Source organism: Mytilus californianus, unplaced genomic scaffold (assembly GCF_021869535.1).
Source record: "Mytilus californianus isolate M0D057914Y unplaced genomic scaffold, xbMytCali1.0.p SCAF_9, whole genome shotgun sequence".
In the NCBI taxonomy this organism is placed as follows: domain Eukaryota; kingdom Metazoa; phylum Mollusca; class Bivalvia; order Mytilida; family Mytilidae; genus Mytilus; species Mytilus californianus.
In genome coordinates, this window is record NW_026262745.1 from 43,976,913 (window position 1) to 44,004,050 (window position 27,138).

The 27,138-nt window shown below is 32.0% G+C and overlaps 3 protein-coding genes across 3 annotated transcripts in view; 2 read left to right on the forward strand and 1 right to left on the reverse strand.

The window, feature by feature from the left end:
- Positions 1-16,751, forward strand: part of LOC127715900 (uncharacterized) — a 30,761-nt gene extending 14,010 nt beyond the window's left edge. The window contains exons 6-13 of the mRNA XM_052222017.1: positions 2,523-2,556; positions 6,461-6,724; positions 8,293-8,579; positions 9,485-9,622; positions 14,433-14,582; positions 15,215-15,352; positions 16,084-16,209; positions 16,693-16,751. Coding sequence (XP_052077977.1) covers positions 2,523-2,556; positions 6,461-6,724; positions 8,293-8,579; positions 9,485-9,622; positions 14,433-14,582; positions 15,215-15,352; positions 16,084-16,209; positions 16,693-16,751 — 1,196 coding nt within the window. The remainder of the gene's footprint in view (positions 1-2,522; positions 2,557-6,460; positions 6,725-8,292; positions 8,580-9,484; positions 9,623-14,432; positions 14,583-15,214; positions 15,353-16,083; positions 16,210-16,692) is intronic.
- Positions 1-27,138, reverse strand: part of LOC127714274 (tereporin-Ca1-like) — a 470,404-nt gene that overhangs the window by 215,084 nt on the left and 228,182 nt on the right. The gene's annotated exons all lie outside the window — the stretch shown is intronic.
- LOC127714270 (uncharacterized) lies at positions 16,897-25,243 on the forward strand. Its single transcript, XM_052220331.1, has 4 exons — positions 16,897-17,135; positions 17,760-17,933; positions 19,669-19,842; positions 22,959-25,243. The coding sequence occupies exons 1-4, from the start codon at positions 16,973-16,975 to the stop codon at positions 23,711-23,713; spliced, it is 1,266 nt and encodes a 421-aa protein (XP_052076291.1). The 5' UTR covers positions 16,897-16,972; the 3' UTR covers positions 23,714-25,243.

Here is a 27,138-nt window from a genome sequence, read left to right on the forward strand (position 1 = left end):
CCATCTGATAAAAGATTCATTAAATCCAAAATGTTTTAAAACTGAAAACATAAAATTCCATTCTAGAGAGTCAAACGCTTTAGAAAAATCAACAAAGACTATAGCCCCCTCAATTTTGTATAAATCAGTGAAATCAATAATATCTTGTATCTGTCGAAGATTAAAACCAATAAATCTATTCTTTACATATCCAGTCTGGTCTTCTTTAATAAGTTTTGGTAAGATTTTTTTCAATCGTTGTGCTAGAGTGTATGATAGAAGTTTCATGTCAATATTTAAAAGAGAAATAGGACGGTAATTATTTAGTGACAATGGATCACCTTTTTTAAATAATAGCGTTAATACACTTGTACGCTGTGAGTATGTAAGTGTTTGATCTTTATATCCAATATTAAGAATGTTTACTACTATGAACTTTAATTTATCCCAAAATTTTCTATAAAATTCAACTGTTAAACCGTCTAATCCAGGGGATTTATTAAGTTTCATTTTATAAATAGCATCTGAGCATTCTTCTACTGTAATATCCCCATCGCAGAGTGATTTATCATTTTTATCCATTTCTTTCTCGAGTTTTGTCTCAAATATATATGTATCGCTTGATGTTTTATCAGGGCTTTGCGTCGAGTATAACTTTTTATAGTATTCTTTAATACTACATAGTATATCACTTTGATCCGTTAAAATCTCATCATTTTCCCCTTTTAATTTATTGATTGACTTTTTTACCTGTCTCTGTTTTTCTAAACCTAAAAAGTACGAGTTATTTTTTTCCCCAAATTCAAACCATTTCTCTCGTGATCTTATTTGAGCCCCTTTAGCCTTTTGTTCGTAAATTTTGGCAATATTATTTTCAAGTTCTTCAATATCTTTATCTAAATAATTATTCTCAGATTCTTGCTCATCTCTAATTTTCAATTTTATTTCTAATTTTTTTTCAAGAGTTCGTAAGTTTTCTCTTGTAAATTTTGCTTTAGATTTACAATAAGCTATAGTTGCCTCCCTTACCTTTATTTTAAATATATCCCATGCTAAACCAAGGTTTTTTAAATTACGATTACTCATAAAGCAGCTTTTCATTTCTTTATTAACTAATTGTATGTAGTCATTATCTTCTAATATAGAATTATTTATTTTCCAGTACCCCCTTCCCTTTTCTGATGCACCAGTTCTAAATTTCATAAAAACACTTTGATGATCCGTACAATCAATAACTGCAGGTTTAATTTTACAACATTCTACTAGTGGTATGAAGTCTGAACCTATCAGAATCATATCAATCCTACTTGCCTGGGATTTATCTTTTCTTCGCCAAGTATATTGTTGTTTATTTTTATTTGAATATCTCCAAATGTCTGCTAAGTTATTTATTTTTATTAAAGATTTTAAACTATTTACTGATTGAATATTTTTTACCTCTGAACGAGTATTTTTTCTGTCTATCGCTTTCATCGTTTCATTGAAATCTCCCCCCATTATCGTAATTCCTATCCCTTGTTCTTTTAAAATATTATTTACTTTTTTGAAAAATATATTTCTATTACTTTTACAATTAGGTGCATATATACACATTAGTGTAAAAACGCTTTCATCAATTTCTACATTAAGAAGAACTAATCGTCCATCTACATCGGTATGTTTATTTATCAATTTATAATTCAGTGACTTTTTAATGAGAATAGCCACACCCCTACTAGAGGTCGTTCCGTGACTGCAAAATATATTAAATTCTGAATTATTTCTTATTTCTGTTTCTATGTTTTCATCAAAGTGAGTTTCTTGTAAAAAACAAATAGAACTATTTTGACATTTAATCCATTCAATTACTCTGTCTCTTTTAGCTTTATTTTTAGTACCATTTACATTTAAACTACTTAAGTTTATTAAAAATTTAGATGCCATTTCAAAGTATAATTTCATATTTTTGTATTATTTCTTCACATAACTGTACATGCCTACAAACAGTACAATTAAAACACATGCTTATAACAATCATACAGAAATCGACAATGTATATCAATCTATTTCTACAAACATAAAAAGTACATTTCATCAGGCTACATATAATTACAGGTAACAAATAAAACACGCTACCTGTGAATACGGCATTTAATTTACTGGCCTGATTTGACCTTGTTTTGTTAAAATCAATAGACAATAAAATTGACACTGAAATAATCAACATCCACGTGTGATTTGTTACAGTCTTACAATGACTATTCGAATGGATATATATTTCTGATATACATGTCTTATTCACATAATTTGTGCATATACTTTTATTTGGAGAAGTGAAATTTAGAATGTAAACAAATTTAAGATAATAACGTATGTCAACTTCACCGTTTGCTTTTAACATTTTGTTGGCTATGTTTACTAAAGAAGCAAACTGTTTGCAAGATATTTTACATGTATCTAGTAGGAAGTGTAAAGGAATATCCAATAGTGCATTTCGTGGATTTATTACACGTACTATATTCAAATATGTTTCAAAAATATATTTTGCTAAATTACAAATACAGTATGGTCTGTATGGATGAATAAGCTGACAGTAAGGTAAGTATTTATACATTTTAAACAGTGAAAAGTTGTATATGGTTGTATTCAGTGTTTTACTTAATGTCCATAATTGTTCATTCATTATTATTAGCACACAGCATTTGTATACTTGCGCTAAAAATAGCACAGATAAAAACCAACATAATAGTAATATGCTAAATATATCAATAAATGTTCGCTGTTCGATTTTGTTCAGCGATTGACCTATAGTAAACACAATCATTGTAAATAATATTAAAGCTATAATGCACATCATGCATACATACATTTCATGAGATACTTTATTGAAACTAAAAATAGTTAGCAATATATTTCTTTTTGACATACAAATCTCACACTTTATATATCTTTTGTTATAGCTTATCGAAGCCTTTAAAATGAAGGTTTTGAGTTTGCATTTATAAAAACATGCACATGAGTTGCATTTATGACCAATAGTCAACTTCACAATCAACAACATCAACACTTTGAAGTAAACTCTTTTAAAGAGCTGAAAGCTTTTTTTCATTTTCATTTTTTTTGTTTTGTTTATATTATATATAGATAAAAGATCATTGTACTGTAATATTTACATTGTCTATATGACTACAGTTGAGCTTTGGCCTTCTTGGGGCCATTATTACCAGTAGTCCTGTCATGTAAGTTCTCTGGGGGTGTAGGTGGGGTATGATGCTGAGACAGATTCCTGCGTTGACTTTGTGGTGTGTTCATAAATTTGTCTATATATGATTGTCCTTTGTCAGAATTGCTTGAATTTGTCTCATTCACACTAACCTTTCCCTTTCCTGGTTTTGTAGAATTTGGCTTATTTGGATTGTTTGAATTAGCATCTGTTGTTTTTGGATTTCTGCCTTTTGGTTTATTTGCCACATTTGTCTTTGGTTTCAGTTTCTCAGACTGTTCAGTTGACTGAGAATCATTTACAGATTCATCAGTGGTCACTATTTGTTCTTCAGTATTGCCTACTACTTGGAATGCATTTGGACAATCCATCATCTTGTGGCCTGGTAATTTGCATTTTCTACACACCCAATCATTTGGACAGTCATACACAAAATGACCAACCTGTAAACATTTATAGCATGGTTTTGTAGTGCCATCATTGTTAGAGCTTCTGTTTTCAAATTCAGGTTGCCCACTATGCATAACTATGGCCATGTATTTGCCTATTTGTAAACTTCTGGCTATGGGTTTGTCTAACAACTTACTTATTATCATTCTGTCTCCAGTTTGGCAGTTAGTGAGTTTGCCTTTAACCCGTAACCGTTTTCTATGGAGACTCTGTATGTCACAGCCCTGTAATGTAAGGGCTCTATGTATTTGCCCATCATCAGCAGAAATCGGCACATTTTTCACTGTAATTCTGATGGTATCTGGTTGTAAATTGCCTGGATTTCGGGGATTTTGAGAGTGCAGGGGAACTTGCCTGCCACGCAAGTTCATTCCTGTCACTAACAGAGACAGTTTGTCTTCCTCGTTATCCATGTAAATGCGCCACATATCACGGATTCTCTGAATACCTTTTATCCGTTCAGCTGGAATTTTTGTATCAATGGCGTTGTATATTTCTATGTTCGTAAGCCATAGGGGTCTCGGTGGTTTAACAGAACCAAATACATCGGTATCTGTCAGAAATATAGGTTTTATATAGTCACTGGGATCACTTGATTCACCTGTATTATTATCAGCCCCAACTGTTTTGTTTTGGTTTGTGTTGGTGTTTGTATTTGACAGTACCTCGGAATATGACGCCATATTTGTTTTGTTTTGATTTGAAATGTCCACCTCGGGGTCTAACCATTCTTCTTGCATACCCTGCATATCTTCTAGAAGACGTTTAAAACGATCTTTTGACATTTGTTTACATAATGCTTCAATTTCAGGTTCCATCATGTAGTTTAACGTTATGAAAATTATATTTTTTTCTGGAGCGGTATCTCACTAAGCCTTAGCAATAAAGGGACATCACTCATCTTCTTCACATTTTGTGTTTTTGGAGCATGAAGTGTATTCAGGAAAAAAATCGAGGTCAAACAAATTACAAAAAAAATAAATTTAAGGGCACGTCACCATAAAAACAAAACTTGTAGTCCCTAATTTTAACCATGCATATTTATTTATTTTCAACAGTAAACCATGCATTGACAAAAAATGTACTATCACGTAGTCCGTTGTCATGGAAGCACGGAACGACGGTGAGAATTATTTGGAAGCAATCTGAAATAATGTTTCCGGTGGATGCAAACATAAGTTTGGATCTTTACTATCTGCAGGTTCGTAGATATTTCATGTTGATTTAATTTCTCGTAAACCAATTGAACGAAAAAGCATCAGACTGCATAACAATTCAAACACATAATTTAAGAAAATTTGAAATTATTAGGTTAGGTTGTCTGAGGTCAATATTATTCATAATCGGTCGTCCCACTATCTGTATGACTCTGATCAGCTCTTAATATAATTACATATCACGGCTTTGTGACGTCAAATACGTTGACATGGCCTTTATAACTTTCATTTAGACATATACGTTGACCCGACCTTAACAACGTTCACCCAAACATATCGCAGACGTCATAATGAATGAACCAACGTTGATAAGTTTGACCCAAACTTATCAAGTCATCTTCCGGTTTGCTGGTGAAACAAAGAAACCTCTTGTTTCTATTGTGCAAAATACGCAAATACAACCCGATAAATCAATAATCAGATAATCGGTACTTACCATGAATGATATATAGTACTTGATATTAAAAGTGTCAACAATCCATGAAAATCTTGTTATGTCTTCTTTACCTATGATAGAAGAACCATACTAAAATAGAACTGAGACACCATTCATCGATTCCTTTAATGGACACTGAGGATTTGGCAAGTGGGATGTACAACTTTAAACTGAACTTCAATGAAGAGGCAGGCATAGTCAAATTGTCAAATAACGATATGCACAGGTAAATCTAACGTCAATGTCTTACTTTCTGTTTTTATTCTTACATGTTTTCTTTCTATATTTGCCATGAAAACAACAAAACTGAAAAATAATTGTTCCGACGCTGTCGGTATAGTTTCGAGTTGGTAACCTTTGACATTATGATGCTAAACTATGATAATTATGGTCGCCGATCTATTCTCTGATTGGACGTTTCCAAAGTTTTAAGACGTTTATTAAACAAAGGGTAAAATACCGAACTCCAGGAAATATTCAAAACGGAAAGTTTCTTATCAAATGGTAAAATCAAAAGCTCAAACACTTCAAACGAATGGAAAACAACTGTCATATTCTTGACCTTGTACAGTCATTTCCTTATGTAGAAAATGGTAGATTGAACTTGATTTTATAGCTAGCTAAACCTCTCACTTGAATGACAGACGCATAGAATTCTATTATATTGACAACAATGTGTGAACAAACAAAAATACATATTAAATAGACAAAAATGTAAAAAATTGCGATACAGCAGTCAATATTGGGTTATAATCTTAATCACTATAGAAAGAAACAACTATGTCAACAAAGAAAAATAAAATGGCATCTAGACAAAGCACATAAGCAAAAATGAAAGACAAGAATACAAAAAATGACCATAGCACAATAACACAATAGCGGGATGTATAATACCGAGCCACGCCAAAAGGATATAACAAAAAATGGGCTAAACAATAAAGGCTAATAATATACAAAGATAAATAAATAAACACTATTACACGTAATTAAGATGATAAAAAACGTCAGCACCTAGATTCTATACTTCAAGACCATCATGTATTATTTGTGAACTTTACTTCCCCATGTCTTCAGATGTATAAATATAACAGTGTTAGTAAAATACTTCAGCTTTACATTTATTTTTTATCGATCATGTTGAGTTCTATATAATGATTCTCAATTGATCTGTTTCAGCCCATATTATTGGTCTGACATGTTTACGGTGAATGTGGATATTGAACAAAGCCAGGCAGTTTGTAACAAAATGTTAGATGAGGATTCACAACTACCTACAATAAACACGGATGATGTAACACCATGTCCTTGTACACTAGATGTTGCCAGTTTAGATACCACTCGGTTTAGGATAGACCCCCTCTGCCTTAAACAAGAAGGATCTCGATACGAATGTACAAACCAACCATTTGCTCAAGTTTGTTTTAAGCAAAATGTAGCATCGTAAGTGTGCTAATTGACATGTAAAAACCTAATAACGATTGCAAGCACAAGTAACAACAATGATAAATTAGAAAAAGAGAGATGAAAGACACTCACAGGGATATTCACACTCATATATAAGTCGAACACAAACTGACAATTCCATGGCAAACAACAGTACACTAAACACAACATAGCAAACTAACAACAAAAAAGTGTAGACTTGTGGTAAATTATGCTTTAGTATTTCTTAACAATTCAATGAAACAAGAATATGTCGAAATGCATTATATCAATTAAAGTTAACACAAGTATCTGTTATTTGAAGAAAAGAGATATTCCATAAAAGTTGATGATCATTTGCGTAGTTCAGAAAATGAATTACTAAAAACAAATTGTGAATAAATAGATATAAAACTAAAACAAAAAACAAAAACAATTAAAAACCAATTGTTCAAAGAACAATTGAAGGTCTTTTCACATCAAAATTCTAAATAATTGATAAGAAGCTACTTCTGGTGTACTCAAAGCTACTATTGGCATCCAATCATAGGGTTCTTCATACTGATTCAAAAAATATATGGTTTCTATAGACGTTTGCCTGAAATAAGGGAAATAATTGCCAACTTCCGGTTTAGAAAATGTCACTTCCGGTCTCATATGATAGCTTTATTGACACTGATTCCAAAAATATATGGTTTATATATATTTTTGCCTGTAAAAAGGAAGATAATTGGCTACTTCCGGTTATGAAATGTCACTTCCGGTCTCAAATGATAGATTAATGTATGACCATTCAAAAATATATGGTTTCTATGATCTTTTACAAGAAACAAGTTCAAAGAAGACTACATCCGGTTCTTTCAAGGTCACTTCCGGTAGACATTTTTCAAGGTCATATGTCACCAAACATTTTGCAAAAGATCTTATGGCTTTATCATGTACCAATCTGAAGACCTTTGACCTTGACCTCATTTTCTAAGTTAGGACCCAATGACCTCAAATAAAAAGACTCTTAGTTTAAGCGGCTTACGGTTTATGAGTTACAAAACCTTTACGACAAATTTATTTGATAAAGGTAGATAACTCATATAAAATTCCTCCGCATCGCTTTGATCCAAATCAGCCAAAACTTTCCTAGGATGTAACGAACAAATATGAAAAAGAATTTTGTCGTTAACTCTTTTGGTTACGGAGGAGATACACTAACAAGAAAAACATTGTTTGGGGAGATAACTCTTACAATTAAAAGTCTTCGCCTTAACAAGATGAGTTTTAAAAGCGCAATAACTGTTCGATACAATATACAAAATATCTAAGCGACATCTTGCGAAACAACTTTATACCGCAAGAAAAGGGTTTGGCGGAGGAGAAGGAAAAAAAAATAATCAGAACAAATACAATAGGTCTTTCCACAGAAAAGTGGAAAGACCTAAATAAATACATTCAAAGAATTTCAGCTACAACTCATGAAAAAAAACAGGTCACTCAGTTACTACATTTTTTGTATTGTTATCAACAAAGGATATATTGTAATTTTGATCAGACGAAGCATGTTTGTTCATTTATTTATTTCTATACTTAAACAGATCGCATGGATATGACCATCAATGTTGCTATAACGAAGTAGGCGTGTTAATGAACCCGAATGGATACTATGGAAGTGGTTACGTAAACAGATACCATTACCATGGTGACGGAGATGATAATATTCCATTCCTATCCAACTTTGTCTTCGACACAATATTATACAAACACTGTTGTATTTATACATCTGAAGACATGGGGGAGCTTAAATCAAATTTTGGCAGCTGTGCTTCATTTTATACAAGACGGCCACCAAACTCATGTTTAAACTATGTTCCACCAAGACCAGGTAAAATCAAAAAAATTATTAACTTGTACTTAAAGTTCTTTTGTAAGGAATTGAACTTTAGTTTGAATGCTTAAATGCTGGTGAGGATCACCCCCCGCGAGCCAACACTTGACATGAATTGTCATTGATATGGTCATAATTATAAATAACTGTTTACAAAACTTTGAATTTTTCGAAATACTAAGGATTATCTTCCCCAGGAATAGATCACCTTAACTGTATTTGGCATAACCTTTCGGAATTTTGGCCTCTATATGCTCTTTAACTTCGTACTCTATTTTGCTTTTTAACATTTTTGATTCGAGCGCCACTGATGAATATTTTGTATAAGTAACAATATTTTAGTCCTTTAAATCTATGATTTGTTTATTTACAAGTGAAACAAAATGAAGTGATTTGATTAGTAAAATTTCAAACACTTTTATGTTAGAGTGTACACAATTTTTCATTTGGAAATAATACACAGTCTTGATGATATGTTTGAACAAAGGAGAGAAAATCAATTGAATAAAAGATACAAATATGGCTATGAAATATATATTTGTTGAAAAACAAATATTTTGATTTGAATACAATATAAACGCCCCTGTAAGACGAAAGTTGCATAAAATACGGGTTTTTGGACCTTTTCGTTGTTTAGTTTTGTTTTCAAAATGCAGTAAATGTTTGTAATAGCTGGATTAAATTTCACAATAAAATTCCCTTTAATTCAAAATAATAGTGTTGTGTTTTATTTTCAACAAGAAAACTACACACATTTTAACAATTCAGCTACACTAAGAAAATCTAATATTAGATTAATTTTATATTAACTATATGTTCCATACGAAACAGAAACATGAGAAAGGCATATGCACATGAACAATAAATATTAATATTTAGAAATATCTATTCATTTTCCAAAGCTCGAGTTACGGGTGATCCACATTTTGTGACATTTGATGGTCAGGCTTATACATTCAACCCAGTTGGAGAATTTTCTGCGCTTTCGAATGGTAACTTGTCATTACAGCTACGAATGGAACAGATTGGAACTTCCCAAGGTATCTTTTATGTTAATGACAGATACTGTTGAAGGGTTGAATATTTAACACTAATTGGGAACAAAACCCAAACGATCAGGTGTATTATATGTTTATCCCAGGACTTTTAACGTTAAAACAGCGAGCGAAGTGTAATCATACTTTGACCATTACTAATTCAAAGATATTATCATTTAGAATAAAATCGTAAAATTATATTTCAAGTGCATACACAAATGAAAAAAATATATAACTGTGTTCTTTATTCCTTTTAAACAAAGCTGTTACATTTGCTTTAATTTTTCAAAGTTGTCAATATACAAAACAAAATTTGAACCTTATAAATAGTAAAAAGTATAACAAAAATACCGAACTCCAAGGTAAATTATAAAAGGAGGAAGTCCATAAAAACTGAAAAAATCAAACGTTATCAACCAACGGGTGAGTGAAAAACAACTGTCATACTACTAACTTGGTACAGGCATTTTACGAACAAAATGATGGGTAAAACCTGGTTTTATAGCTAAACCTTCCACTTCTTTGACAGTTGTTTATAGTTCCATTATAATGACAAAATTTGATTAGCAACCCAAAAAGACGTACTACGTTAATGTGACATACAACACAACTGACTAAAAAAAAATTAACAAAAAGATAAACAATTTAACAAAGACGCCAACAAAAAAGTTGTTGTTGAAAGTAATTGAAAAAGATGCGAATTAAAAAGCTTTTGTGGTTGATTGTACATATAGTGTATAGTATTAAGTGAAGTATATATTCAAGTATAAAAAAAATGGAAACAATACTGTGAAAATCTCTTGCGTCTAAATTGCACCTCAGGACCAACCACTACAAAAGTCAGAAAGTCTGAAAAGACCATTTTTTGTCTGAATTTGTATCAATTTTTACTCGACATTCTTTCTTTGTCTGAATTATTTTTAAAAATTCTTAACATATTATGAATTTGTCTTATAAGGTTCTTGATTTTTCTTGACAAGTGTCTTGACAGTATTAAAATTGTCTAAAAATTTCTCGACACTTTCTGTATCATCTGATAAGAGTCTTGATTAGTCTCGACCAATTCTTGACTGTCTTAAATTTGTCTCGATCAGTCTTGACATATTCTTGACATTCTTAATAATGTCTGGATATGTCTAGACATATTCTTGACATTCTTAATAATGTCTGAATATGTCTTGACACATTCTTGACAGTCTTAAAGCTGTCTGAATATATCTCGACACATTCTTGACGGTCTTAAAGATGTCATGACACTATCTCAACAGTATAAATTTCGCTTGAATTGTGTATAGACACATTCTGCACTGTTTAAATACTTTCTTTTGCTGTTATATACTCATTTTTATTATCGCTAAACTAAACTTAGAAGAATCAAGGATTTGCATAGTAAGATACCCTTTGGGTGCACCTATGTGGAAAACCCCGAATGACCCCCCCCCCCCTCCCCCATGTAGTTTAATTTTGATTTATTTTTTATTAAACGTTTAATTAAATTGTTTTCACTTGGAAAATATGTCAAAGTTACTGACAGCATTTGAGATTTTTTCCAGTAAAAAAACTGCCATTCAAATTTGGTTTACTAAAATGGCTGACTTGAGGCAGTTTTAAAATGTGACCATGTGTCTCTTTTGAACCCCACCATTCATCTTGTGCGTGTGTGTGGCTAAAAAAAAGGGGGACTTTCGTTTGGGACAAATAATTTGTTCCCATCTTGATTCAAAAACTTATTCATTTATTTTCTAGAACAACCAAAAACATTTTTTATTCAAAAGTGAGTGTTGAATTTCATAATTTTTTATCCAAACTAAATATTTGTTATACTTCCCTCCTGATTTTTTTCTCAAGAAATCATAAAACAAAAAAAATGTTTAGATCTTAATAATGCGTGTCTATTTGAGATCCATTTCATAAGACAAATGATTTCTAGAGAAATCATTGATGGGACCCTTTATAAACACAGTTTTCTATTATTCCTGGAGTAGATAATAGTTTTCTTTTAATCTTTGGGAAATTATCCAATTTGTTTTTATGTTAAATTATTTCACTTCATAATTTTTGATGAAGTAAATCCATTTTATTTCAAATTTTTTTAATTGAAATGATGATTTTCATTTTCATCTATCAACAAACTTTTAAAAATGGTAGTGGCATGGTCAGTCAACTGATAAGTTGCCTGGCTGATTACAGGTAAAGCAGTAATTTTCCATATGACAGTCGTGTGTACCCTGGGGTGTGTATAACCTATTTGGAATACCTTAATTGTATTGGGAACATCCTGTCCACGTGAAATACTTAATATATATTGCAACAGATGACATTACACAAATTTTCTTCTGTTAAATCAAGGATTTGTATAGTAAGACTATACAAATCCTTGGAAGAATTAGGATACAATAATACTTTGCTATTTATAAAAACCACATTTTGGTACAATAATTGTTTATTTACCCTATTAACATTGAATATTATGCATGTAGAATGAAAAGAATGTAGGACAGAAAGTCACAGGACAAAAAGTAACGGACAAAAAGTCACAGGACAAAAAGTCACAATTCAGTTTTGAGATTATTTTTCTTTGAACAAGAAAAACCTAATTTAAAAGAAATATTTTGCTTAAACTATTATTCATAAAGCAACTGTGTAATTAAAATGTATGCAATAAATATTAATAATGATCAAATAATTGCTATGAAAACAAAATGTCAAAGAGGCTTGATCCTTAAATGGCTTCATGGTGCCAAGAAATATATCCTTTGCACGATAAAAATTTAATAAATTTTCATTTATCAAGGCTTATGAAGAATTTCCTAAACTTAAAAATGAATATGTAATAAAAAGAAAATAATTCAAGACCTTTCTCTTATATATTCAAACAATTGTCAACAAACTATTTGTGACTTTTTGTCCTGTGACTTTTCGTCCTATCACATTTGTGACTTTATGTCCTGTGACTTTTTGTCCTGTGACTTTCTGTCGGTTTACCGAAAAATGTCTACAGTATGATTGGTTTTAATCATTTAGCAATTATTTATAAGATTTAGGAATCAACATTTGTAATTATTTACAAACCCACATTTGAATTGGTTTTTATCAACATACCCACATTTGTATTGCTAATACTTTAAATTTCATAGCCATATTTGTATTTATAAAAATATTTATATACCCAAAATTTTCAATTATTTTACATGCCCAACTTTTGTTTTTGTTGTAACAAGTGTACCTGAAACAACAGTATATTATATAAAGCGAAATAAATATAAAGTAATATCATGTATATTGGTCTTGATTTGTAAAACTCAGAATTGTCAAGTAAATTTAAAATTTAAAAATGTTCAGAATATGTCAAGCCATACTGAGAAAAAATAAAAATGTCGAGAATCTGTCGAGAAATTTCAAGCCAGTATTCAGATGTCAGGAATTTGTCAAGAAATTTTAAGACCATATTCAGAATGTCGAGAATTTGTAGAGTAAATATCATACAAATTTAATATAAATGAGAATTTGTCAAGAAAAATGAAGACACAAGTCATACATTTGGAGAATGTCGAGTAATTGTTCATGCAAATCAAGACAAAAATTGGTCTTTTCAGACTTTTGGACTTTTGTAGTGCACCTACACAAGGAACGACCAAATTCAAAACCACGAATAGAGGAATGCATAAATACCGAGTCACATTAAAAGTCATACGACCAAAAGAAACATATTATCACGAAGACAAATACAGGAAATATGTGTAGCAAATAAAGAGATACACAACTTCGGCACAAAGAATCTTTAAATCAAGACCATCTTGTATTTTTTGTGAAGTAGACACTGAATATTTATCTATTATGTCTTGGTATTTTACGATGATTTATTTTAGAAAAAAGACAATACGGTCTTTGACAAAACCCTGGCTCGTTATTTTGCTTAGATAGCGATGATGTTTTACAAGGTTTCAGTAACAGATGCAAGACCTTAAATATAGTGTGAGTTGAGAAATGTATACTCCATATGCGGGTGAAGTTGGTTTATTGTTGCTAAGGTAATGGAAATTTATGATAAATTTAAAATTTAAACTATCGTTTGTCATTGATTTTGGTACAGAGATGACCGTTACTGTCAAATTTGAGGTAAATGTCAAGAAATGAGTTGAAGGAAGTTGTAGCTGTGATTTCTTTTATCTCTTGTTTCAGGAGGATATATTATTGGGACCCAATCAGAAAAGTTTGGTTTGTTGGTAGAAAGAACATTATTAATATACCTCTATGTGAAATTTAATGACCTAGATTCTTTGATCTTTTTCTTTTTACAAATGTCAGAGGGAATTTTGACTCATATGAAAATACGAAAAGGTCTGCCAGGAGAGGTACACAGTTGGTTCCCATAGGTATGCAGACAACCTACAGGCAAATTCTATCTCCAAATTCAACAGATTTGTCGTTTAATTAGTACCTTAAGCATACTGATCACTTGTTCTTCGGTCTAAAATGTTTTATTTTCGGCCTCAGTTTTTAACAAAATATGCTAACGTATATCCTAAAACAATAAATATGTATCGTATGATACCATTTTATGGAGGAAAGCATTGTGGATTATTTCTTAAAACGGGTTTTTAATTTTTTATATGGTATGGTGGTGAAAATGTTGGAAAAGTCGAAGGTTTCGATAGAATTTATTTCAGAGACTGACCGAGATTTTGAATTTTCCAGAAGTTCTTTTGAGTTCTTAAAAATCCACGTATGGTTTAGGCCACTACGCGAGTATACAGTGTCAAAGTATTTTTGATATAGAGCGTTGAATAATTTATTGATATTGAATTTCAAGCTAGTTCTGTAACCTCTTTCGTCGTTCGACCATATCAAGAAGCAGAGATTATTGAGGTTCAGGTTAATCAAATTCGTGGTATAGATGTACTTGTGAACGGAACATTAGTGGATTTTGATTCAGCTATCAGCAAGGTCATTTCTGTTGAAGGTAATAATTTTAACATGTAAATGTGTAAAACGATTGGTCAGTTTAAATTGTACAGTGACTTTCAAATCAATAATAGTTTTCGCAAAATCAAATAAAAAGGTGTTTTTCCATTACAAATAATTTCTTATAAAAGAGTAAAGATGAACTCGTTCATTTTCCCCAAAAATATTAAAACTGTTTCAGTTATTCAATTTGGTTTTTTTTTATCAATTAAAGATAAATAATAATATGATTTCTAATTATCATATATCATTTAAATATTGTTATCACAAGCCCATAAGTCACCACTTCTATGTTGACTGAATTATCATTGATATTGTCATAACTATAAATTAACTGTTTATAAAACTTTGAATTTTTCGAAATACTTAGGATTTTCTCCTCAAGGAATAAAATACCGTAGCTGTATTTGGCAAAACCTTTCGAAAATTTGGGTTCCCAATACTCTTCAACTTCGTACTTTATTTGGCCTTTTAACTTTTTGATTCGAGCTTCAATGATGAATAAATAAAGGCAACAGTAGTATACCGCTATTCGAAATTCATAAATCATATGATGAGTTTTTTGTAGACGAAACTCATAATCCTGGTATCTATGATGAATTTATGTTATCTTAAGTTTTGTAATTTCAGGAGCCACTATTGAAAAGATTTCTGATCATCCTCCTACAGTAGTTACAAATTGTTACACAGAAGGGCTCTCCATTCAATCTTCCAGTAATTTGAATGTTTTAAATTTATTGATCCTTATTTCTCCTGATAGAAAAAACGGTAGGTCCTTGCCATTTATTCAAATTACTCATTTTAAGTTGATAATAGTATAACTTAATTTCTGAATTGATCGTGCATGAAGACATTTCTCGGCATACCTGCATTAGGAATACATCATTGCCAAAAGTTGAAAAAAAGCCTAAGAAAGATGTTTGCATACATTGTGGGCTTTATAATTAAAAGAATTGCAAAATCGTCTGAACCTCTGAAGTAAATTTGATTAAGGAGTGTGCGTCATGATCAGCAAAATATATGGAAAAATCATGATCGACGCCGAAAAAACATTGCATACTCTGTAGATGAAACGTCATGAATTAGCAGTCCTCTAGCAGTAGAAAGATTATGATAGAAACTCTTATTGCAATCTATTTTATTATACTTTACTAATGTAATAACTAATAAATAAAAATGATTAATATGTTACTGTACCTTTTTCATTCCTTCAAGGAGAATAAAGACTTTTTTCCCGCTGCAGATTGCGCGTAGGCAAACCAACTATTTGGAAATATCCGCGTAGCTAAATTATCTCTTTTAAATTTGGCAAACATTTGCTCGTCCAAATAATACGACCAATCATCCTCGAGAAATTGAGGTTATTCTCCGTGAAGGATTTTGTGATTTGATATTAACTTTTCACGAAGGCCATAATTGTATATTATTATATATATCCAATTTAATATGCAGTTTTTCATTTTTTACTTTGTATTTTTGAAATTTGCATGTTTTTCTAGGCAATCTTACTGGTCTTTTTGGAGATAATGACGGTGTCAAAGACAATGACTTTGTATCTTACAATAATGATTTGATAAATGCAAATGCATCTGCATCTGATATTCATCACACATTTGGATTATCATGTAAGTGCCCTTTACCACTGAAGAAGCGACATGATAATTGTATTTATTCTGAAGAATGTATAATGCATGAGAGGACTTAGAACACACATATATATAACCTCTGTGTTGACATGAACTATCATTGATATGATGATAATTATAAATGAATTGTTTATCAAATTTTAATTTCTACATTAGGAATAGCTGTATTTAGCAAAACCTTTCGGAATTTTGGGTTCTCAATGCACAACTCCGTACTTTATTTGGTTTTTTTAACTTTTTTATTCGAGCATCACTGATTAGTCTTTTGAAGACGATACGCGCGTCTGGCATACAGAATGTTAGGCCTGGTATTTATTTAAGTTATTGTTTCGTTGTTGTACATTTGAAAGAAAGTATATTATTTTAGTCACACTGATCATCAATCATACTAATCTGTAATAGCTATTCCCAATTTTTACTGTTGCAAGTAATACCTTTTCAAAATAATCATATTGTCCACAGTTTCTCTTGGTTTGAAAGTGTGTGAAAGAAAGGCTAAAGATACCAATGGGACATTCTAACTCATAAGTCGAAAATAAACTGACAAGCCATGACTAAAAAAGAAAAAAGACAAACAAACAAAAGTACACAAAACACAAAACACAACATAGAAAAATGGAAACTGAACAACACGAACTTACTTTTCCTTTATATGTTTAGGGAGAATAAAAGAAAGCGAACTTTGTTTACATACGAAGGAGGGAAGACTTACGCTTCATATCAAAATGAAAACTTCAACCCAATGTTTGAAATTCCCGACAATGTTCCCACAAGAATTACAGATATATGTGGATCTAATTCTGAATGTATTTACGATTATCTAGTTACAAACAACGAACAATTTGGTCAACTGTCAGCTAATTCGTCAGTCATCTTTGACGATATTTTAGGACTAACTGCTCCAGGTAAGCACAAACACACAAAACAAATTATATACACGAATAGATATAAAACATGTTTTTCCCCTTCTCAAAACACGTATATACATTGTAGAAAACAAAACACAATAAACCACCTAATAGCTTGAAGAATGTGTTTGATAACAAGATCTCCTCCAATACAGCCTAATAACCCATGGTGACATAGAAAAGTAAATGTATGTAGTAACACTTCTTTTGGCAAAACGCATTGTGTCATGCAATTCTCACTTCGTACTCCGTGTTAATTTATGAACGAGTCAAATGTAGCATGTATATATGAAAACATGAAAATATGAAAGACTAAATGATCAAATGAATTGAAGAACCATTGGAACACGAATTAAAAAAGCATGTTTTTTTTGTTTAACTGTGTACCTTTTTTGTTATTAACCTCTGGTTGCAAACTGAGTCCAAGCGAATATCCTTATTCCGTAAACCAGTGCTGTAGTATTTGCATAATTCAGATAATACATTTCGACTTATTTCAATGGTACACATAAGCTCATTTAATAAAACTTAGATTGCAATTTCATCCCAATGGTTCAAATTGTACTACAAATTTAGTAAATTATGTCACTTTTGTCTTGTCAAATTTTGTTTATCTTTAAGTCGTCACCTGTGGATTTCCGTCTGATACTAGTAATGCGGAATGGCATGCTAATGGATACACAGAGGGTTCGATTGCACTTTTAAATTGTACTAAAGGATATTACCCAGTTGATGTCAACATTAAATGTTTACCCTCTGGAAACTGGTCCAGTGTCAAAGTATCTTGCATTCCGTGTAAGTTAGCTCATCATTTTTAAAAACATTATGATAATTTGCCTCTATATTCATGTGAGCTTCTGTTTAGATTAATGTGTGTAAACAGATATTTGTGTTTTTGATTTAAATTAGCTAATTTATGGTCTAAAACTTAATCAACACGAGAAATTATGCATTGAAATTGGTAATAGTAATAAGAAAGGCTACACTTAAACTTATTTCTAATTGATGTACGTGTCGAAAGATTTAAATAAAGACAGTTTGAGTATTAAAATAGTGTATGGTTATTTGGATTTATGATCAAGTTTGATGTGTTTACATTTTAGCGTTAGGTCTGCTTCATTGTAGAGGTTATCAGATTACATGTTACGCTGACTATGATCTACTAATAGTATTTGACTATAAGTTTGTACTGAGAGAAATAGGATTTTAAAAATGATAACCATATTGAAGTAATATATATCGACTACCGAACGCTGAACATTTTTTTGGGCCCTTTATAGCTTGCTGTTCGGTGTGAGCCAATGCTCCGTGTTGAAGGCCGTACCTTGACCTATAATGGTTTACTTTTATAATTGTAACTTGGATGGAGAGTTGTCTCATTGGCACTCATACCACTTCTTTCTATATCTATCAGCTAATTCATTGGTTTTATTCATTGAATAGACAAAATATCTAGTGTATTCTCACAAAAGATGAAATTCATAACAGCTTTGATATGGGTATGCAATATGTTTTTGACATTACCAAACAATTTGCATTGAACATTTTTGTCAATGACTATCGATGAAAATGATATGTTAATGTTGTTACCATTACATAACAAACAACAAACAGACAAAGGTACAAGTAACTTTGTTTAACGCAAATAAAAGTTTTTACTTTAAATCAAACTGTCCTTTTGGTTTGAGGTATGCTTATGACAGATTGGGATAAACAAGTTGGATGTTATATTGGGTTACTCTTTTGTTTTTCTCAGTTGCATGTATGTCGTCCAAAAATTCATAGATTTTTCTCTATGTTACTTAAGTTGAAACCGTTATAGTTAATTGATACTTGTTATTTCTTTAAGAAGAAGTATTAAAAAGAGCCGGGAAATATAATTTAATTAAACAAGAAGAATGGAAGTCCAGTTAAACAATATGTAATGTCTATCTAAATTTAAACGTGTATTTCATTTACATTTTACAGTAAAACAAGTTGTACTTACTTTTCATGTTTGGTGTTTGTGTTTTAATATCAGTGAAGCTTGAATTATGTCCAAAATCATATAATTATTATTTTATAGTAAATTGGTAAACAAAAGTAGGATTAAACCAGCCGTACTAGACTGATTAACTGATCAATGGTAAATAAAGATGAGTTTCCGTTGTAGAAAAAATTGTCAATATAATAGTAAATTCTGGGTAAATAAATGTGATTTTATATGTTCTTTTGAAGCTGTTTACATAAAAAAAACCTGACTTGAGGCCTTTCAGGTGCAATAAAACTTATCTATACTGTAAAGATTTAAATGTTTAAGAATGATCATCGGTAAGTAAGAGGTTATGTTCCCAATGAAGGTTACTCAATATTGCTAGTGTCAGTCTTACAGATAACCAAATATGTGACCGTAATACAACGAGCGGGAATTACATCGCCTTAGCTGTTTAAAAATGGATAATACTGTTAAGCACACTTCTTGAATAAATGTGTTTTCGTCAATCTGTTGTGTTGTTATTAATATATATTATAAGATAAAATGACATTTTAGTTCCGGACTGTGGAGGACCTTCGCCAGTTGCAAATGGACTTTGGGTGCCAAACGAAGGAACAAATGGAAAACGAGCAACTCTCAGATGTAAAAATGGGGTTTACGGAGAAGAAATTGAAATTTCTTGTACAGATAATGGAACATGGACAGAGTTTGTCGGTCTTTGTTTGCCAGGTAAATCCTAATGTGTTATTAGTTGTATTAATCATATAATTTGGCTCTAATTTGTGAAATACAATTAATCTTTTCTCATTAACATTGTTCGAAAAAAAGAAAAATTATAAGGCACATATTCGTCGTCTCTAAATATAGGCCCCCGTTGCTTTTCTTTTCGCTATTTTTAGTTGTCTGTATATGCTGCAATAAAACTCCCTTCCCATCACACTTGGTGTTTGATTGGGTTCCAGTGGCTAAATTAAAATTTAAAAATAAGGATTCTTCATGCCATGTTTGGTTTACATTGTTTTCGAAAATTTCAGAGGTGAAGATCTATGAAACTAAGACGTTTAGCTTAAATGAATAGATTACATTCTCTTATGGTTGTGGGTTGTTATTCATTTCTTGAATGAGGAGATATTTCTCGTATCACACTGCACGGATTGTAATACGAAAAAGTGATTCGAAAATCTGCGTAAATTTGATTGGCTTATCTAGCGCCATGAGACTATATTACGACATTTCTACAGGTTTTTCGTTAGGTCATTGATGACTTTCAAAGGTTGAGACGATGTACATTTCGTCCATGGCAACGGAAATTTGTGATTTCTTCAAAAATGTGCAAAACACTCACACTTTTTACCTGAAAATATTCCTTTGGCAAATTTGATTACATTCTGAAGCGTACAAAAAGTTTTGAAATGTGCGTTGTTAAAGTTTGACACCAGAACAGGACATATGCAAAAGGCCAGATCAACTTTTTTGTAATTCAGCACAACGAGAGTGTTGACCATAAAAGAAAAAGGTTTAACAACTAGTGAGAATTTCATATCGCTTGATATCAACTCTCGTTATTTAATGTAAATAGTAATTAACTCGCCACAGGCTCGTTTATTATTATATTGAAATTACATAACTCGAGTTGATATCAAACGATATCTTATTCTCACTCGTTCAGAAAACTATAAATATAAGGGCATTGACTTCATTAATGTTCAGTCAAGTTGTAATTTTGTCGAACTAGTATTAATTATCACTTTAATTGTAACAGTGTCTGTGTATTCAGAAAACTTTGCAAGATATCAGGTGGAAATACTAAAATTAGAAAAAAAATCATTATTTAAAGACAATGTTTCCTACACGAGGTCAATTAATAGTTTGAATGTTAAAAGAAGGTTTGCAGATCATCAGGAATTCCTCAATATATTTGTTGTTTACAGTCTGTGAAAATCTGCTACAGTTTTTTAAGCTATGCAAGGGGAAATGCTCACAATGGTAACATAGACGCCATTATAAGGCATACAAATTTCTGATGGGTTCAGTTTTATTATTCTTTTTTTTCGAACAATTTGTTAAAAATCGTCATTTAACAGTTCATGTGTGTCACATGTGTGGGACAGGATCTACTTATTCTTCAGCAGCACCTGAGATCAAGTTTTTTTCAGTTTGAATATCCCTTTGGGACCTCCCGTCTCTCTCATTATATGATTCAGTTAATGGTTTCAGTCATATTGGATATTTTACAGTGAGGAATTTAAGTAGTAAACCGATGTTTAAATCTCGTACCTCAATTAAAAAGATACAGATTTAGGTAACAAAAATATAAAGGAATCACATGAACTTCAAAAGAAGCGTTGACGGATGAGGGTTAAACTTTTCATGCTTTACATGCATCATCTGCAATGAAAATTCACACTTAGTCGAAATGGCACAATCGGTAAAATTACAGATTACGACTATACTCAGTCTGGTATCTTGAGATTTGAGCCCGCGAAAACATTTGGATAGTGCGTTGAGACATAGACACATCGTATCGGTAAACTTATTATCGATGATTACTGTAAAACGTATGTAGTGTCTGTTTCATGTGTTCTTCCTCAATACTCTGTTGGAATTTTTTTTTTTTTTTTTTTTCTTTTTTTTTTTTATTTGTAAGGATCACATCCCTTTTGATAAAGTCAGTGTATTTTGAACATGAAGGAGCGTGGCGTTTGAATTAAGAAATGAAAGAACCATACGATTAGGTATAGGTATGCTGAGAAATTGAAAGTTGTAATAATCACGTTTGTCATAATAGATTCCAGTTTCAAGATCAAGTTATGAAGCAGAATCTAGGTAGAATCCGCATTCTTAATATAAAATAATGTCTTTTTATATGATTGTCAATGAGACAACTATCCAACAGAGCCCAAATGATTTGGATTTAAGCTAATATAGGTCACATGACGACCTTCACGTTTTCTAAGATAAACCAGTATGAGATGCAAGCACGACAGGTGCCTCATGCGAAGCTGGGACTGCTAATACTTATCCTTCAGAGGTACATGAGTTCACTTTCGATATTTGGTTTGGTTCATGTAAAATAATGTTTAGCTTTCTGTGAAGTACTTTGTAGAATAATGGCTATATTTTTGTTGTTTGTCGTTTTGACCATGATCTTGTCTGTTTTTATTCAACACATGTTTTTTTTAATTTTTCCTGGGTATCTTTACCTTCTTTTCTGTTGATCTTGTAATAATAAGTTCTCCTCGTGACAGTTTCTGTTTATTTATGATAGTCTCTGTATAACCAGCGGAAATTCATCATTTGGCAATCATGTAAGGCAAATGTCTCCTATAAGACGTCAACAAAGATTAACATGTTTGCCTCATGAGATTTTCTGTTCCTCATCTGGTTTTCAAAATATACACCAATTACTTGGATTTGATCCCTCTGTTCGGTTGTCAGTCCTTGTGGTCATGTTGACCGATGGATAGAAATAAAGTAAGCAGAAATAAATTTCTTATTTGATTTTGTTATGTGGTTTCAGAGAAGGTCGATGAATAAATTTACCCTCGTCCAACGCCAAGTAATAGAAAAAGCCTTTGGGAAAATGACATAAAACCGGCCTTGCGTTTTGAACGTTAAAAGAATTAAAGCATTAAAAAGGTAAAAACTATTTTACTATCAGTACAATAGACGAATTAGATTTTAATAACGCTTAAAAGATATAATCTATAAATTTACGAGAACCATTTTAAGTTGATGCTTTTTTATGCTCTTTTCATTCGTGAAGGAACATATGTTTTGCTCTTAAGTTAAGATTTTCGTCGCAATATATTTGAATTATTATGATATTACATTGACATTTACAGCACAGACTTTAGCTTCAACGTCCGATTCAAAATCAGGGATGTCAACTGCGACTGTTACAATGACTTTATCAACAAAAACACTAACAGGTGACGAAATCGTACAATCAAGCCCTAGGGTACATACTTCAATCAGAACACGAAGACAAAATTCGACACAAAGATCTTCACAACAAAACCTGTCGTCAACTCCATCATCTACAACTCCATCATCAGAAACTACAAGTCCAGGAACGGTTACACAAACAACTGCAGCAATAACATCCACTGTTCATAACCAACAAGAAATATCTCAAACTTCAGCATCATCTTCTTTACAGACAACTTCAAATATGCCACAATCTCAGTTTGTATCAGTGGAATCAACATTATCCCTTGAGATCAAATCCACGCAAGATAGTGTCTTGGAAAATGGGCAAACATCTCAGGCAATAGATGGATCCACGACCAGAAAATTATCATCCACACTTAAATCTTCAAATACAAATGAATCCACTGATACTGATAATTTTACAATTGCAGTTTCTGTTACAATTTCAGTTGTATGTTTAGTAATAGTTATCACTGTGATTGCAATAGCATTGGCAAAAATATCAAAAAAAAGAAAAGAGGGATCAAAGCGCTATGAAATACGGAAATCGTATGATGAAGACAGGTCTTCAACCAATAGTGATCCTTCAAGCTTGTATAACGTTCAAATAAGGCGACCTCTATATGGACAAAAATGGCCGCATCAACAGCCGAATCATTTGCACTGAAGATGGCAGACATAAGATAAATATATGGCAAGTTTACCGAACGTTATATGTCTACGAATAACTTAATATCTCTTTACACTAAAGCAAATGTAAATATTGTATATTGAAGGGGCAGGCAATTTCTGTAACAGTTATCACAAACTAGCCAAAACATTTACTAAATTTTTTCATCGATAGAAGGACATAATTCGTAAATATAAATCGACATGCAGTCATCTTATAAGTTCGGGTATTTCACATCCAATCTTTTATGGTAATATTCTATACAAAGCACAAAAATGTCGGCATTCATTTCAAAAGCTAACCAAACCTTTAAACAGACTTATTCAGAAGGGATATAGTTACGATACTTTTGTCAGGTAATTAAAGATGGCATATTTTTGTATTAATATTAATTCACTCATAGGGTCTTTCCATCGGAAATAAACACATTTATTCTAAAACCAGTTGTTGGCATGATACGGGTTATGTTCTTCTCATACGTTTTATGATGGTATAATACTAAACCCCTAACGGGAGGGATTGCGTTTGATTTGATTTTTCATATGATGAAGATATAATCTTTCGATCAGTTTAAATGAGGTCTGGAGCTGGCTTGTCAGTAACTGCTAGTAGCCCTTTGTTAATTTATGTATCATTGTCATTGCTTAGTTTCTTTTGCTACCTATTCTGACATCGGACTCGGACTTATTTTAAACTGAGTTTTACTATGCGTATTGCTGTGTGTTTGTTTATTCTACATTGCTAGAGGTATAGGGGAGGGTTGAGATCTCACAAAACATGTTTAACGCAGTCGCATTTTTGCGCCTGTCCCAAGTCAGGAACCTTTGTTAGTCTTGTATGTTTTTTTTTAATTTTAGTTCATTTATGTTTTAGATATTTTCACTGAACTAGTACACATTTTTGTTTAGGGGCCAGCTGAAGCCCGCATCCGGGTGCGGGATTTTCTCGCTGTATTAAAGACCCATTGTGGCTTTCGGCTGTTTTCTTTTCATTGGTCGGGTTGTTGTCTCTTTGACATATTCCCCATTTCCATGCTCAATTTTAATCATTCAATTAAATAGTAATTTAATTAAGTTTCACACTATGTAAAGTCAAACCTGTATTAAGCAGTCGTTCTTGGGAAGTATTAAAAGTAATCGCTCATAAAAAGGTCGGGATCAGTGTAATTGTCTTAGTGTTTTCAATCCGTAGAGTTATCGGCTGTAAATTTGAAGAAATAATCAAAATATATTAATATCCGTTGAGAAATAAGTCGGTGATATGGTAACGGAAAGGAGTAGAACGAGGAATTCACGAATTCACATCCTATTGCACAAAATATCCGTTGCTAACGGTTGTTAAGCGTTAAAATGAAGATTTTGTGCTACGAATAGGTGACCGCTGACTGCGTTAGACAGGGGAACGCTGATTTTAGTTTAATTATATAGAGAAAACATTTAGAATGGTTTACAATTGACCGTAAGAGGCAGGTGACCGCTGAAACGAGTTGACCGTTTAGGCAGGTTTGACTGTATATAATAAGCATATAAGAAAGGTATCGCTCATATGTAAGATTCGTCCTTGCAGTTCTAAGTATTGCATGCCTGTAAGTTACGACACTATAAACAAGACACGGATCGATCAGTAGAATGTTTATGCGTACAAACCTGCTTTCTTGTCGTTTGTCGGGGTGTTAAAACTGAGAACCTTCCATTTTGATTGTAATCAAATCAATCCAAAAAATATGATAATTTTGATTCTTTTTATATACCTCTTGTGGGTTCAGTATAAATTATTGTTTTTTTCACAAATTATGTGAAAGATGGTGGTAGCCTCGTTTACTTGGTTAGCCAGTTATCATGGTAAAGTGATCATTTCTATACATGTTGGGATCCAAATAATGAATCAATAACGAATCATTAATTTGTAACAATCTATGTATATAAATATGAAATTGTCTATTCCATGAAATAGTTTAATTAAATTACAAAGGTTTTGATATTTTTATAGGTCATTTACAAACCGGGTACCATACTAGAGGTTCATAAGAGCCTTACTCACCCCGGACACCTCCTATGCCATTTTGAAATTAATGTTCACCTTAATTGCTATCAGTTATGTTTTTTTTGTATTATCCATCTGTTCTTGTGTTGCTCTGTTGCCAAAACAACACAAGAATGGGTTCAGGTAATTTAATAACTCCTATTAGGAGTGAATAGACAATTGTCTTTATTGTTTTTATTTGCAAATCTTATCTTGCAGAGCATGTTTGCTGTTATATTTTGTAACAAAATTGTCAAACGCAAAAATGTGTTAAACTATTCAATTAACGACAATAACTCCTACAAGTAGACACTCAACATGTTTTTTACATATTTGTAGATTGTTGATATATTTGCTCTTTACAATATCTGTATTTATTATATTTTTAAATAAATAGCCAAAAACTGCATGAAATTGGTAAAAATTCAAATACAAGAACAATAGCTCTTATAAGCGGTCAGATTAACAATTGCAGCAATGATGACTTATTTGTAGATCTTAGTTTGCTGGTCAGTTTTGTCCATTTCAGTTTCTCTCTATCTAGTATTGTTGATGTTATTAATACCACTCGATCGATATCCTGCTGGTAGTCTGTTGGTCCTCGAGACTAGCACAAGCCCAAACGCCAGTACGTTGATACGATCCCCCAAATAACATTTTACTTAAATGTGCTTTAATAAAGCATCACTGAAGACAATCTAATTAAAATACAGATCCTGTAACCACGCTTACAAAAATCTGACAATACTCTGTTCTACATGTACCTTTTGTTCTGGTAGTTATTACATCAGTCAATAAAATCGCTGCCTGAATAATTTTGAAGGTGTGTATCATTATGACAAATCCATAGGATACCGAGAGGTCTTTCAAACAGAAACTAGAACAGAGTGTTGTCGACCGTTGATGTTGTTACCATTCGAGTCTTAAGAGAGAGGCGAAAGATATCAAAGGGACATTCAAACTTATAAGTCGAAAACAAACTGACAACGCAATTGCAAAAACAATAACAAAAAAAAAGACCAAACGCCAAACAACGGTACATGTATACAAAACACCACAAAGAACACTAGTTTGGTTAGAGCAACAAAAACCGCACCAAAATCAGGTAGTGAAATCAGGTGAACCGGAAGGGTAATCAGATATTGCTTCACATGTGACATCCGTCATGTTGCTTGTGTGAGTAAAAACGCGGTGGTGTGTCTTATTCGGTAGGTCACATTCGAGGAAAAGTGGACGGTATTGTGGTTTCGACAATTGAAACATATCCGTCGTCGTCTGTAAAACAGCTATTTCATAACAGTCAACCAACTCGTGATGGCGTCCATAAAACTTTCGAAGCGAGGATTTCAAATTCATCAATTGGAACTCTAGTTTTAATAGCTTCCTTTCAGAAGAACCCT